This window comes from Phalacrocorax carbo, chromosome 3 (genome assembly GCF_963921805.1).
Source record: "Phalacrocorax carbo chromosome 3, bPhaCar2.1, whole genome shotgun sequence".
NCBI lineage: Eukaryota > Metazoa > Chordata > Aves > Suliformes > Phalacrocoracidae > Phalacrocorax > Phalacrocorax carbo.
The window spans coordinates 124,072,826-124,085,139 of record NC_087515.1 but is presented as its reverse complement, the minus strand read 5'-3'; the positions used below and the strand labels follow the sequence as shown (position 1 = coordinate 124,085,139).

The 12,314-nt window shown below is 47.7% G+C and overlaps 1 protein-coding gene across 1 annotated transcript; it reads left to right on the top strand.

Annotated features, from left to right (window-relative positions):
• The first annotated feature begins 3,402 nt into the window (after positions 1-3,402).
• Positions 3,403-11,530, top strand: LOC135312689 (cytochrome P450 2K6-like). Its single transcript, XM_064448223.1, has 9 exons — positions 3,403-3,826; positions 5,092-5,260; positions 6,593-6,742; positions 7,837-7,997; positions 8,662-8,835; positions 9,291-9,432; positions 9,604-9,788; positions 10,018-10,159; positions 10,378-11,530. The coding sequence occupies exons 1-9, from the start codon at positions 3,641-3,643 to the stop codon at positions 10,551-10,553; spliced, it is 1,485 nt and encodes a 494-aa protein (XP_064304293.1). The 5' UTR covers positions 3,403-3,640; the 3' UTR covers positions 10,554-11,530.
• The last annotated feature ends 784 nt before the right edge of the window (positions 11,531-12,314 follow it).

The window sequence follows — 12,314 nt, the reverse complement described above, 5'->3', positions numbered from 1 at the left end:
TCCAGCAGGTTTGGCCAATGGCCTGCATCCATTTGGGGTACTTTTTTCTTGAGTTCATGTTAGGTGAGAAGAATTGGGACAGTGAAAAGAATGATTCTTGCTCTACTGAATCTTGCTCACTGAGATGACTAAGCACCGCAAGAATTTTCTCCTGCTCCTAAAAGACCCTGGCCAAGTTTTCCTCATGCATCATGTAAAGTACCAGTGAAGAATTTTACTATTATAATGTTAACAAACACTTTAGAAACAACTCAACTTTTTCAAAATGTGTATAGAAACATTGCCTGTCAGACCTTGGAGAGCCACAAATATTGGCCCATAGCAGGATCTTAAATCTCCACTTCAAAATAAGGCCAAGGGGAAACGTTCCCAAGCAAGGAAGAAACACTTGCAGCCTGTCACACATGTCTGTGACAATTTCACTCTGCTGGGCTCACTCACTACCTTCCAGCACTGCAGGAAACAGAGACCTGCTGGAGAAAATCAGCCGGACTGTGCAGGCAAGGGGAATGGGGTGGGAGGGGTTGCCTCCTTCTCCCACTGCATTTCAAGACATGCCCCCAGTTCCCACAGCATCCTACCGATAACCCAGAGTCTTGTAGAGGCAGGTAAATGCTGTGCCTGTACTGAAACTCTGCACAGACCTAACCGTGGACCCACCTCTTGGGAAACAACTAAAAATTGCTGTTCACAGAATCAAAGAACAGTAGAGGTAGGAAGGGACCTCTGGAGATCATCTCCTGCAACCTCCCCTGCTTGAGCAGGCACCCCCAGAGCAGGGGGCACAGGGCCGCGTCCAGGCGGGGTTTGAATGTCTCCAGGGAAGGGACCCCACAGCCTCCCTGGGCAGCCTGTGCCCCTGCTCTGGCACCCGCACAGGGAAGAAGGTTTTCTCATATTCACACGGAACTCCCTGTGTTCCAGCTTGTGCCCATTGCCCCTTGGCCTGTCGTTGGGCACTATTGAAATGAGTCCGTCACCATCGTCCTGACACCCACCCTTTAGATATTTGTAAGCATTGATGAGATCCCCCCTCAGTCTTCTCCAAGCTGAACAAACCCAGGTCTCTCAGCCTTTCCTCATAAGGGAGATGCTCCAGTCCCCTGACCATCTTGGCAGCTCTCTGCTGGACTTGCTCAAGCAATTCCCTGTCCTTCTAGATCTGGCGGGGCCCAAAACTGGACACAGCACTCCAGATGTGGCCTCACTAGGGCAGAGCACGGGGCAGAAAAACCTCCCTCGACCTGCTGGCCACACTATTTTTATGCAGCCCAGGGCACCGTTGGCCTTCTTGGCCACAAGGGCATGTTTCTGGCTCAGGGTCACCTTGCTGCCCACCAGCACTCCCAGGGCCTTCTCAACAGAGCTGCTTTCCAGCAGGTCAGTCCCCAGCCTGTACTGGTGTGGGAGGTTGTTCCTCCCCAGGGGCAGGACCTTGCCCTTGTTGAACTCCATGAGGTTCCCCTGGGCCCAGCTCTCCGGCCTGTCCAGGTCTCGCGGGATGGCAGCACAGCCTTCTGGTGTATCAGCCGCTCCTCCCACCTTGGTATCGTCAGCGAACTGGCTGAGGGTACACTCTGTCCCTTCACCTAGGTCATTGATGGGGCAGAGTCTGGTTGGAGGCCTGTAACTAGAGGACCACCCCCGCCAGGGGTCTATGCTGGGTCCAGTCCTATTGAACATATTAATCCATGGGAACGGCACTATTTACGGGCCTCCAACCACACTCTGCCCCTTTGATCATAACCCTCTAAGCTCTGTTGTTCAGCAAGCTCCCAGTCTACCTCACTGCCCTCTCAACTAACCCACAATTCCTTAGCTCGTCAGTGAGCTTCTTATGGGAGACAGTGTTGAACACCACACTGAAGTCAACATAAACAACATCCACTGCTCTCCCTTCACTGACCCAGCCAGTCACGCCACCATAGAATTCTCTTCATATCTCAAGAGTCAGTATCTGACTCATCCTTTGTTAATACTTAAATCCCAGATATATGTGGTAAGAATTACCTTCTCAATGCCTTTTTACCTCCTTTGGGGAGGTGGAGTAGAAACAAACCAACTGGCACACAGCTGGACATCAGCCCAGGACTTTTTCCAGGACACCTTCCAGGTAGGTGAAGTGTCCTGGCCTTTTCTCCAGAGACCCCAAGGGGCAGCAGCAGCCTCGGGGCAAGCTGGTGCAAGAGCAGGCTTGCTATAGCTCCTCTTCCAGACTCCCAGACAGGTCCCCGTGCTATTTTCCTCTAGGTCTCCACATCCCCATCCCCTGTGAGGCTGACTCCTCTCCTATGCCTTTGGTCACATCTCTGCAGGGATCCAGACTCTTTAAAGAGTCAAGGGCAAGGTGCTCAGCCTGGGCACCTCACCTCACACAGCCTTCACGTTCTTGCCTCAAGGTCACGTACAATTCAGTTCTCTACACTTCTACTAGAAAGCTCTTCCAAACATTGTTCCAAAGGCTGTGTCTCATCTCTCGTCAGTCCCAACAAAAGCCCTGGGTGGTCTCTTCTCCGTGGCTGCTTCTTTTAACACCTCCTTCTCTGCCACTCGTAGACTCTAAGACAAACAAGTCAGGCTGTACCTCAGCCTTCTTTCCTCAACCAACAGAGGCCATCTTTTCTCAGCTTCTCTCCTCAGCTTTGGCTGTCCGTTCAGAGATAATCATGCAGCTCTTCCCTCCACCTCTCTTCCTGAAATGGTTACAGCAATTGCCACAGCTGAAGATACAGCCCCTACTGTACAACTGGCTCTAGGTTGCCCTGCTTGAGCAGCAATGTTGGGCCAGGTGACCTCCAAAGTTCCATTCTAGCCTCAACCATTATGTGAAAATTAGGACCATGTAAGGCATGGATTACCTGACTGGTTTTAGCTTCTCGTTTTGGAAGAGAAGGTGCCCCTTGCCCTCTATTCACTTTAAAGGAAGCTGAGGCTATCAGATCAATACAGACCTCACCATTTGGCCAGATCACTCTACCCTACATTCCACTCTGTTTGAACTCCCGCCGAAACAAAGATGTGTGTGCCACAACAAATTATTCAGCTAGCTCAGAGGAGCTTGGCACTGAGTTCCTCCTCTCTTGAGTACTTTTGATCAATGCAGCTTTCCACTGTAGGACCCACAGCTCATCAAGGCCATAAATCCACATTCAGGCTCCTCAAGAGGAATCTTCACTACTGTCTCAGATCCCTAGTCAGTCAAGCTTCTGCTCTTGTCAAGACCTGGCATCCCAACCATCTTCCATAGAGAGAGAACGGAAAGCCTGAGCAACCAGTAGAGCCTCTTCCTTCTTCTCCCACCTCCTCCCAGTCTCAAAGTTCAAGGCACTGTTTGAGTTGTTGTTTCCAAATTGGACTTATGCCCACAGACACCTCTGCCAATGCACAGGACTAGTTTAGACATCACTCATTAAACAGTAACCAGCATACGGTAAAGTGAGCGCACACAGTGGTGAGAGTGCCTAGTAGGGATTCTCCAAGGGTAAAAACCCAGGCAGGCATTTCTACCATTTCTTAGAGGTCAAGTTCATATCTCTGTATGTGCAGAAGTGCCACTAATGCTTGAAACTTAACTTCTGACAGAAGATTGCACTCTTTGCCTGAATTTTCATCTTCTCTGTTAAGCCTTTGCTGAAAGACAATGGATTGGGTCAATATTGCTCCTGTAGGGTTACTGTTTATACTCGTTCTCCTGCTGATTCTGAAAAGACAACATGTCCGGAACAGCCACACAAGAGACAACTTCCCCCCAGGACCCAGGGCTTTACCCATCATTGGAAATCTGCACACTGTGGATCTGAAGAGACCTTACCTGACAATGCTAGAGGTAACTTGTCTTGTTCTTTTTCTATAGAGCTCTCTGTCTAAGGCAGTCACTGACCCCCCAAAAAGGGGTACAAATTTTTCTTTGGACAGGTAGACACAAAGGCAGCAGAATTAATTATCTGCAGTAACTTCTCTTCCTATCACACAATCTTGTGTCAGTGCAGGGGAATTGACTTCTGTGGAGCACAGGAAATGCTGGGGTTCTCCAGACAAGGGTAGCCAGAAGAGAGGGGCCCTCCAGTTTCTACCAGAGCTTCCACCAGGGGCTGCTGAAACACTGAGGGAGAAGACCAGAACTTTCTGGAGGCTGTTTGGTGGACTCAGCCATCAGGGAACTGGCAGAAAACAGCTTCTTGACCTTCTCCCTTCATCCTCACCATGAGGGAGGAGCTTTCCTGGTTTCCCAAAACAAAGTAGGAAATAAATAAACACTGCTTAGTCCTTCATATCTGGTGTCAGTAAACTCCGTGACTTCAGGGAAGATGGTTTGTGACAGTCGGATAGTGTAGGAATGTTGGGGTTCTCTCACTGCACTACTCCTCAAAGCCATGAAGAGCAAACCTAAGAGTTTCAGACAGTTCCTGTGCCCTGATGTAGTACCACCTTGAAAACTGGTCCCCTTCTAGGTTGGGGAACATTTCCAACATATCCCCTATGCGTTCTCAACTTCTCAATCAAAAGTTACCTACCGAGTCCGTGTAGTGGACACAGTTACCTCACAACTCAAAATGAAGCCATTCTCAACCTGCTTTCCCAGATTTCATTCCCATGTGAGCCATGCAGTCTACTCCTGCCTGGGTGTGGCTGCAGCTCTTGCACGCTGTCACTAAAGGCAGTGATGCACCTAAAAGCATAACTTCAGGCTATTTAAAAGTTGTTATTCGTGATTCCAGCTGATTTGTACCTCCCCAAGATTTGTATGCCAGGAACTGAACACGTTTTGCCATGATTACTGAGAAATTCACTTTCCATTTGTCTCTTCAAAGGAACACAGGGCCAAGCCCGTCTGCTCTTCAGCCTTTCCTTTAGCCTGTCTAAAGCCTCTTACTCAGATAACCCCCAGAGATTTACAGAAGCCATTGTGATTCTTTTTCTCAAAAGAGCTCCAACATTTTTCTGACAAACCCTCCACATTTTGGACAGTGAGCGAAAAGCCAATGCCATGAAGGAAAGAGAACACTAAACCTGCTGAACAACAAGCATTTGGAGCTTGCCAAAAATCACCTGAAAATCATCTTCTTTTATTGTCCCCTTTCGTCCCATTAGCTAGCCAAAACTTATGGCCCAGTCTTCAGCATTCAGATGGGACCAAAGAAAATGGTGGTGCTATCAGGATATGACACAGTGAAAGAAGCTTTGGTGAACCAGGCGGATGCATTTGCAGGGAGACCTAAAATACCAATCCTTGAAAAAGCAGGAAGAGGAAGAGAAAAAGGTGAGTGTGCTGTTCTATTCCACATACACCTGCCTTCTGCAAAGAATGAGACTTTCGTCATGGAGAGGAGAATGCAGAACGTCTGACTTTTGTTTGCTCAGCATGTTAGGCAATGGAAATGAGGTAGAAATTGAACAATGTGTGGTGACATTCATCAGGGGTAAGGAGAGATGATACTCTTAATTTACACAGACATGTAATTTAAAGGCCTGAATCTGCAGCTGAGTCTTCCCTTAAAGATGACACGTTGAGGAGCTGACATGGGGGCATCTCCTGAACTCTTCTCACAAAAGCCATCCCTGCACTTGCCCAGCTACCGAAACCTTGCCACATAAACCCAAAACAAGTCGGCAGGGAAGTGTCTACTACCTCAGCAGCACGATCTCCAAATACTCCTTGTGAGACTGATATTATTTCAATTTGCATTTGAGAATAAATCTCTCTTTAAGAGAGAATCAACAATAACCTGAGCCTTTAGTCTGCTTCCCCAGAGGGAGCTCACTCCTGCTCTGAGTCCTTCTGGTGCAGATTGCGCCCTCCACAGGTGTTAGACACTGAACTTGATCTTTTGTGACCCATAAATATTGATGGGATACGTGGAAGTAGGGACATGAGGGATTGTCGTCTTCTGACAGGAAAGCAAGGGTGAGCACATTTCTATCTTGTGACCAGCTCTGAGTAACCCAGATATTGTCAAATGCCACCTATCTGCAATTGTTTTCTTTCCTCACTAATGACAGTTTCTTGAACAAGGCTCTGAGCAAGACTAAGAGAGCATGAGAGGTGCAAGGAGAGTAAATAGCAGCACCAGCTTGACCAAAACTTCTCTGCAGATGCCACGGACAAGTCTCTGCAGCTTTTCTAGTGTGCAAGGGGTAGGATTACCCCCACCTAGTGGGGAGATTTTACAGACAGATGCCCATATTTGAGGTTTCATTTACCCTCTGCTGTCTAGGTAAGAACACAGGTGCTTTTGAGAGAGGATGCCTATCACCTAAGGGAGACATCTGAGGTTAATGAGCACACTCATCATCCCAGGTGATGTCCCAGTGGCACAAATCTCACTCTTTGTTCTAAATAAAGCTGAACAAAAGCCCTCATGTCTCAGGGCACATCAGACACCTCATGAACTGAGAATGGTGGCTGCTCCCCTCAGAGCTTTCTCCTGACATATCTTTCTTGTCTTATTTCATTCTACATGGGGACACAACATGTCCTGAGAGCTTGACAGGTTTTCTTCCAGCACTGATCTTTACCAGGATTCAGGGTACATGAGGAACCTTTGCTCTCATGGTGAAATTTCTGTTTCTGTGTTTTCGTTTTCTGTTTCAGGATTTGTATTTTCTTACGGAGAAAACTGGAAAGTGATGCGAAGATTTACTCTTACAACCTTACGAGACTTTGGAATGGGCAAGAAGGCCATAGAGGATCGTGTTGTAGAAGAGTACAGATGCCTGGCAGACACCATCGAGGCACAGAAAGGTGGGGGGAATCTTACCTTTATAACACTCTGATTTTCCTCAAGCCTCCCACAAAAATGCCAATAGTAAAGGAAGAAGAGTCTCTGAACTCTTTCAGAGATCTACCTTTCTCCAGCCTCCATGCTCCAAGGGGTCTACACAAGCTGTCTGCCTCTGCCTCTCTACCTGGCAATTGCCTGACATGCAAATGAAAAGCATTCATTGAGGCACTGCAAGTCAAATGTGGAGTCAGACATCAAGCAGCACATCTGAGAAGAGTAATTGCTCCTCCACGTGCAGCGTCTTTGATCGATTTAGTGGCACTGGGAGAGCAGAAGGCTATTGCGAGGTCTTGCATACCTATACTAAAAAATTGATTGTCGCTAAAGGCACATGTCTGCAAAACCCTTTCCAATAGGAGGCAGAACATCCAGTTACACATTTCACCAGCATTGTCCAAGACTAATCCTTTCATGAGGCTGTTACCAACAACAGGACTTCAGTAGGTAGCTCTTTTGACCAAGCAGACTTGGGATAAAAACAGATTTCTACATCATCATTCTAGTTCAGGCTTCAAGTCCTCACCTTGAACCCCTGAAAGCAAGAGCTGTATCCAGCTGCAAAGGGGATGCACCAGAGGGATCTAGAAGCTGTAGAAGTGCGAGCCCCAGCAGGAAAGACTGAGTGACCAGGAGCTACTGAGTTCAGAGATTGGACCTAAAGGGCCTAAACGGACACAGTCCAACCCTCAAAGAAGAGTGCTGATAAGGGACAGCCCAGGACAGCGCCGATGGGGGAAGTGTCAAGGCAGCTTTTCCCTTATTCCTGGAAATTTTAAGACCATGTATGCCCAGATAGAGCAGCCTGGGGAAGGGCCACAAAGACCCAGGGCTGCAATAGTCTTGGAGAAAATGGAAGGGAGCACAAAAGACTTGCATTCAGTCTCTCGTCTGTCTAAATGCTGTTAGGGATGTGAGAACCCTGAGATGGGGGAGCTTTTCCTCCTGCCTGCTCCATGCTTATCATGTCCCGGACTTCACTGAGCCTCTGCATGCTGCTTTAATTAATTAGAATAACTATTGACTTTGTTGTTTGTACCTCCTTTTCCCATGCTAGGGAAGCCCCTTGAGATTAATCTGATGTTGAATGCCGCTGTCGCTAATGTCATCGTATCCATATTGCTTGGAAAGCGATATGACTATGAAGACCCCACATTCAAAAGGCTCCTGTTATTGGTGAATGAATATGCCAGGATTTTTGGAGCTCCATCAATTTCGGTAATTCATACTGTTTGAATACTGCTCTTCAAAAGCATGATGGTGGTATACAGAGGTACACCTCTCCAATGCTGATCTTTGCAACACGTTTATCTGTGCATGACAAATGCAGCCTGAAATGGCAGAAGGTGGACCTCTGATGTTATTTATGGATATCTCTTGGCAGCACAGCCTGGGAAATTATAAGTTCCTCCTTTCTTGAAGAATTGAATAACGTGTAATACGATACAAGGATTGTGTCCCCTAGCAATAGAAGGTGGTCATTATTCCCCATCTTCCATCACAAAAAAACAAGGTCAAAATCAGTGTGGAATGACTGCAACAGCCTCTTAAACTTGAGAGTCCCTATTCCAACCAGTGTGTAGAGGGAGGGATGAATTCTGTAGTAGCGGAGAGGTAGGAAACTTTGTCAAGGACATATGCACAAACATGGGATTTCTAGGCCATCATCAACTACTGTGATTAGTACTCAGTGTAAGAGGGAATATGTTTCGACCATTTTACACAGTTGGCCAGGGAAAAAGGAGGACAGAGAAACGTATTGCGTCTTGAGTACAAGGCTATACACCACTTTCTGTAACGTCTTTTCTTAATACATGCTGTTGAACTGTAGTGCACCTGCTTAGCAGCTGTTTTTTCTTCCTCGCTATCTCTGCATCTTCAGATATACAACATGTTCCCGTTCCTTGGGTTCCTCCTGAAGGACTACAAAATTTTTATGCAGAATGAAAAAGAAATCAGTGCTTTTATCAAGGTGACTTTCATAGAACATCTCAAAGCTCTGGACAGAAATGACCAGAGGAGCTTCATTGATGCTTTCCTCGTGAGACAACAAGAGGTAACTGAATATCAGCAGCTTCTTCAACTCTCCTCCCTTTCCTTTCAAGGCTTGGTAGATAAACAAATGGTCTTCGGCAGAGATGTAGCATGTGCAAAACTCCTAGCAGACACTGTGGTCAGGCTAAAAGACTGTGCAGTCATGTCAGCTAGGAGATAAACTGATCACAGACAAGCGTATTTTATGTGTCCCCAGTAATTTTTCAGGAAAATAAAAAACATGAACCACCTTTCTAAAGTCTCTTTTGATGCTAGTGGCAGGTAAATATCATGATGGGTCGGATCCCTAGTACCTCTTGAGGTCATGTCAAAAACCAGCTCTGACAGCAAACTCACTTTTCCTACACTTAACTCCTCCCTGAGGGCTGTATGTGAAAATTTTTCCCTGCTCTCCAATGAAAAAGTGCCTTCCTGAATCTTTAATCAGCTCATATTATTATTGTTTTGTATCTCCAGGAGAATGGAAAGGCCAATGAATATTTCAGTAATGAAAACTTAATTGAGGTTGTGAGAAATCTGTTTATAGCTGGTGTGGAGACCACGTCCACAACTTTGCGCTGGGGCCTTCTGCTCATGATGAAATATCCTGAAATTCAGAGTAAGTGGAAACTAGGCAATCAGCAGCTTCCTTCTCATCGGGTCACCTCAAATGTGACTTCACATTAGGCAGGGCTGAACAAAACGTGAATTCACCACACCCACCTATTCCTAGCAGGAGGGAGAGACATTCAAGTGATCTATCTATGGATGATCCCTATTTCTTTCACAGAAAAAGTCCAAGAAGAGATAGAGCAAGTGATAGGGTCAACCCCACCACGAATCGAGCATCGAACTCAAATGCCATACACGGATGCTGTTGTCCATGAAATTCAAAGGTTTGCTAATATCTTGCCATTGAACTTGCCTCATGAGACTACTGCAGACGTGACCCTCAAAGGCTATTTCATTCCCAAGGTGAGACAACCTCTGCCCTATTTTTCTTCCTTCTGTCCCCAGCGTAACACATCTCCCGTTCAAGTCCTGCTTGCACCCAAGGGTGCTTCCTCACCCTGGGGTTCTCACAGGCACTTTGGTAGGAGCTCCCCTATTGAAGTGGGTCTTTTGAGCTCCAACACTTGCCATCCCTCTGATGATGACAGCAACACCATCCTCAGTGCAATAACTGCTCTGCCTTGGTTTGCAGGGAACCTACATTATCCCTTTACTGGCCTCTGTCCTGCGAGACAAATCCCAGTGGGAGAAACCAGACATCTTCTACCCTGAGCATTTCCTCGACTCAGAGGGGAAGTTTGTAAAGAAAGAAGCTTTCATACCTTTTTCAGCAGGTATCTTTCACTCTGTTTTAAGGGGTTCTGAGGGGAACTAGGCATCGAAGACTCCTTTCCCCTTGGAGATGGCCTCTCAGACTCTTACCAGAGGTCTCCTCTCCTCTCCCTCTCCTCTCTCTGTCCTCTCCCCTCCTCTCCTCTCTCAACTCTTCTCTCCTCAGCTCAAGAAGCAGCTCCCACTAACTTTCCTATGGCCATTCTGCATTTTGTTCCAGGGAGGAGAATCTGTGCTGGAGAGACTCTTGCCAGAATGGAGCTCTTCCTCTTCTTCACCAGCCTTCTGCAGAGGTTCACCTTCCGTCCTCCCCCTGGAGTTTCCATCTCAGACCTGGACCTCTCTCCCTCCTTCGAGCTCACCATCCCCCCAGTCTGTGCAGTGCCACGTTCCTAAGGCTTTTCTTAGTCGTGTCCTTTCCCTGAAACACCCAGATGAAATCTGTGTCTCCTGTCCCATGTGAGAAGTTCGGTACTTCTGAATCCAGTAGGGGGTTTTTAGCCCAAGCGTACTTTGTCTTATAGCCTGAGATGTCTCTCCCACCATTACGGCAGGCGGCAGTCCTGACATGCAGACACTCTTTGAAAAGGAAGTTGATGGTCATTTTGGATCCACCGCTGGCCAAGGCCGAGCCCATCAGCGATGGTGGTAGTGCCTCTGTGATAACACAGTTAAGAAGGGGAAAAACTTGCTGCACAACTGTAATGGCAGCAGAAGAGAGGAGTGAGAATATGTGAGAGGAACAACTCTGCAGACACCAAGGTCAGTGAAGAAAGAGAGGTAAGAAGTGCTCCAGGTGCCAGAACAGAGATCCCCCTGCAGCCTGTGGTGAAGAGCATGGTGAGGCAGGCTGTCCCCTTGCAGCCCATGGAGGTCAGCAGTGGAGCAGAGATACACCTGCAGCCCACGGAGGACCCCACACCGGAGCAGGTGGACGCCCGAAGGAGGCTGTGACCCTGTGGGAAGCCCATGCTGGGGCAGGCTCCTGGCAGGACCTGTGGCCCCATGGAGAGAGGAGCCCACGCTGGAGCAGGTTTGCTGGCAGGACTTGTGACCCTGAGGAGGACCCACACTGGAGCAGTTTTTCCCTAAAGGATTGTACCCCATTGGAGGGACCCCACGCTGGAGCAGGGGAAGAGTGTGAGGAGTTCTCCCCCCGAGGAGGACGGAGCGGCAGAGACAACATATGATGGACTGACCACCACCCCCATTCCCCATCACCCTGCTCTGCTGGAGGGGAGCAGGAAGGGAAATCAGGAGTGAAGCTGAGCCTGCGAAGAAGGGATGCGTGGGGGAAGGTGTTTTAAGATTTAGTTTTTATTTCTCATTACCCTACTCCTGTTTGATTGGTAATAAATTAAACTGATTTAATTAACTTAATTAATTTCAAGTCTCTTTTGCCCGTGACAGTAAGTGGTGAGCGATCTCTCCCTGTCCTTATCTCAACCCACAAGCCTTTCATTATATTTCTTTCCCTGTCCAGCTGGGGAGGGGGGTGACAGAGCAGCTTTGGTGGGTACCTGGCATCCAGCCAGGGTCAACCCACCACACCCTCGATGAAAGAGGCTGGGGCCAGTCTTTGGGCCAGACCTCAGAAGGTCCTGCACTGACCTACACACACAAAAAAAAAATCCCAGGGGCTTTCACCTTCCTCACTTCCAGCACAGCTGCATCCAAACTACCTAAGAAAAATGGTCCATTACACAACTTATCCCCGCACCAGTGCCCTAAATGCATGCACACACACACACACAGAGAAATATAACTGAGCAGCTCAACCTGAGACAAGGAAATGTGAGACGTTCACCGGATGCAGAACCGGAGTGCAGATGCATAGAGGGCTCTCAGGTGATGCCATGTGGTTATACACAGTCTGGAAGGCAAAATTAGTTTACTACAGAATAATGTGCATGCTAATGGTAAAGATAAAAGCATGGAAAAAATAAAAAGTCCTTCTCCATTTCAAATCCAACTGTTGCCAATGTTGTCTTCAAAGCCGGAAAGATCTTGCTTCACACCTGAAATGGCTTCTGGGGAGGGATCCTTGCCTAGAAGAGACAATCAGTGCTGTGTTCCCAGCAGGAACCAAGCAAACCAGTCCTTCTGTGGCACCGCTTAGGCCTCTCAAATTTCTTTCTCATACACCCCTGATGCAGC

Excerpts from the sequence above, each read along its gene's own strand:
- LOC135312689 (XM_064448223.1), top strand. The coding sequence starts at position 3,641 with ATGGATTGGGTCAATATTGCTCCTGTAGGGTTACTGTTTATACTCGTT. Across the intron at positions 5,261-6,592 it reads AGGAAGAGGAAGAGAAAAAG|GATTTGTATTTTCTTACGGA; the intron begins GTGAGTGTGCTG and ends TTTCTGTTTCAG. Across the intron at positions 10,160-10,377 it reads TTTCATACCTTTTTCAGCAG|GGAGGAGAATCTGTGCTGGA; the intron begins GTATCTTTCACT and ends ATTTTGTTCCAG.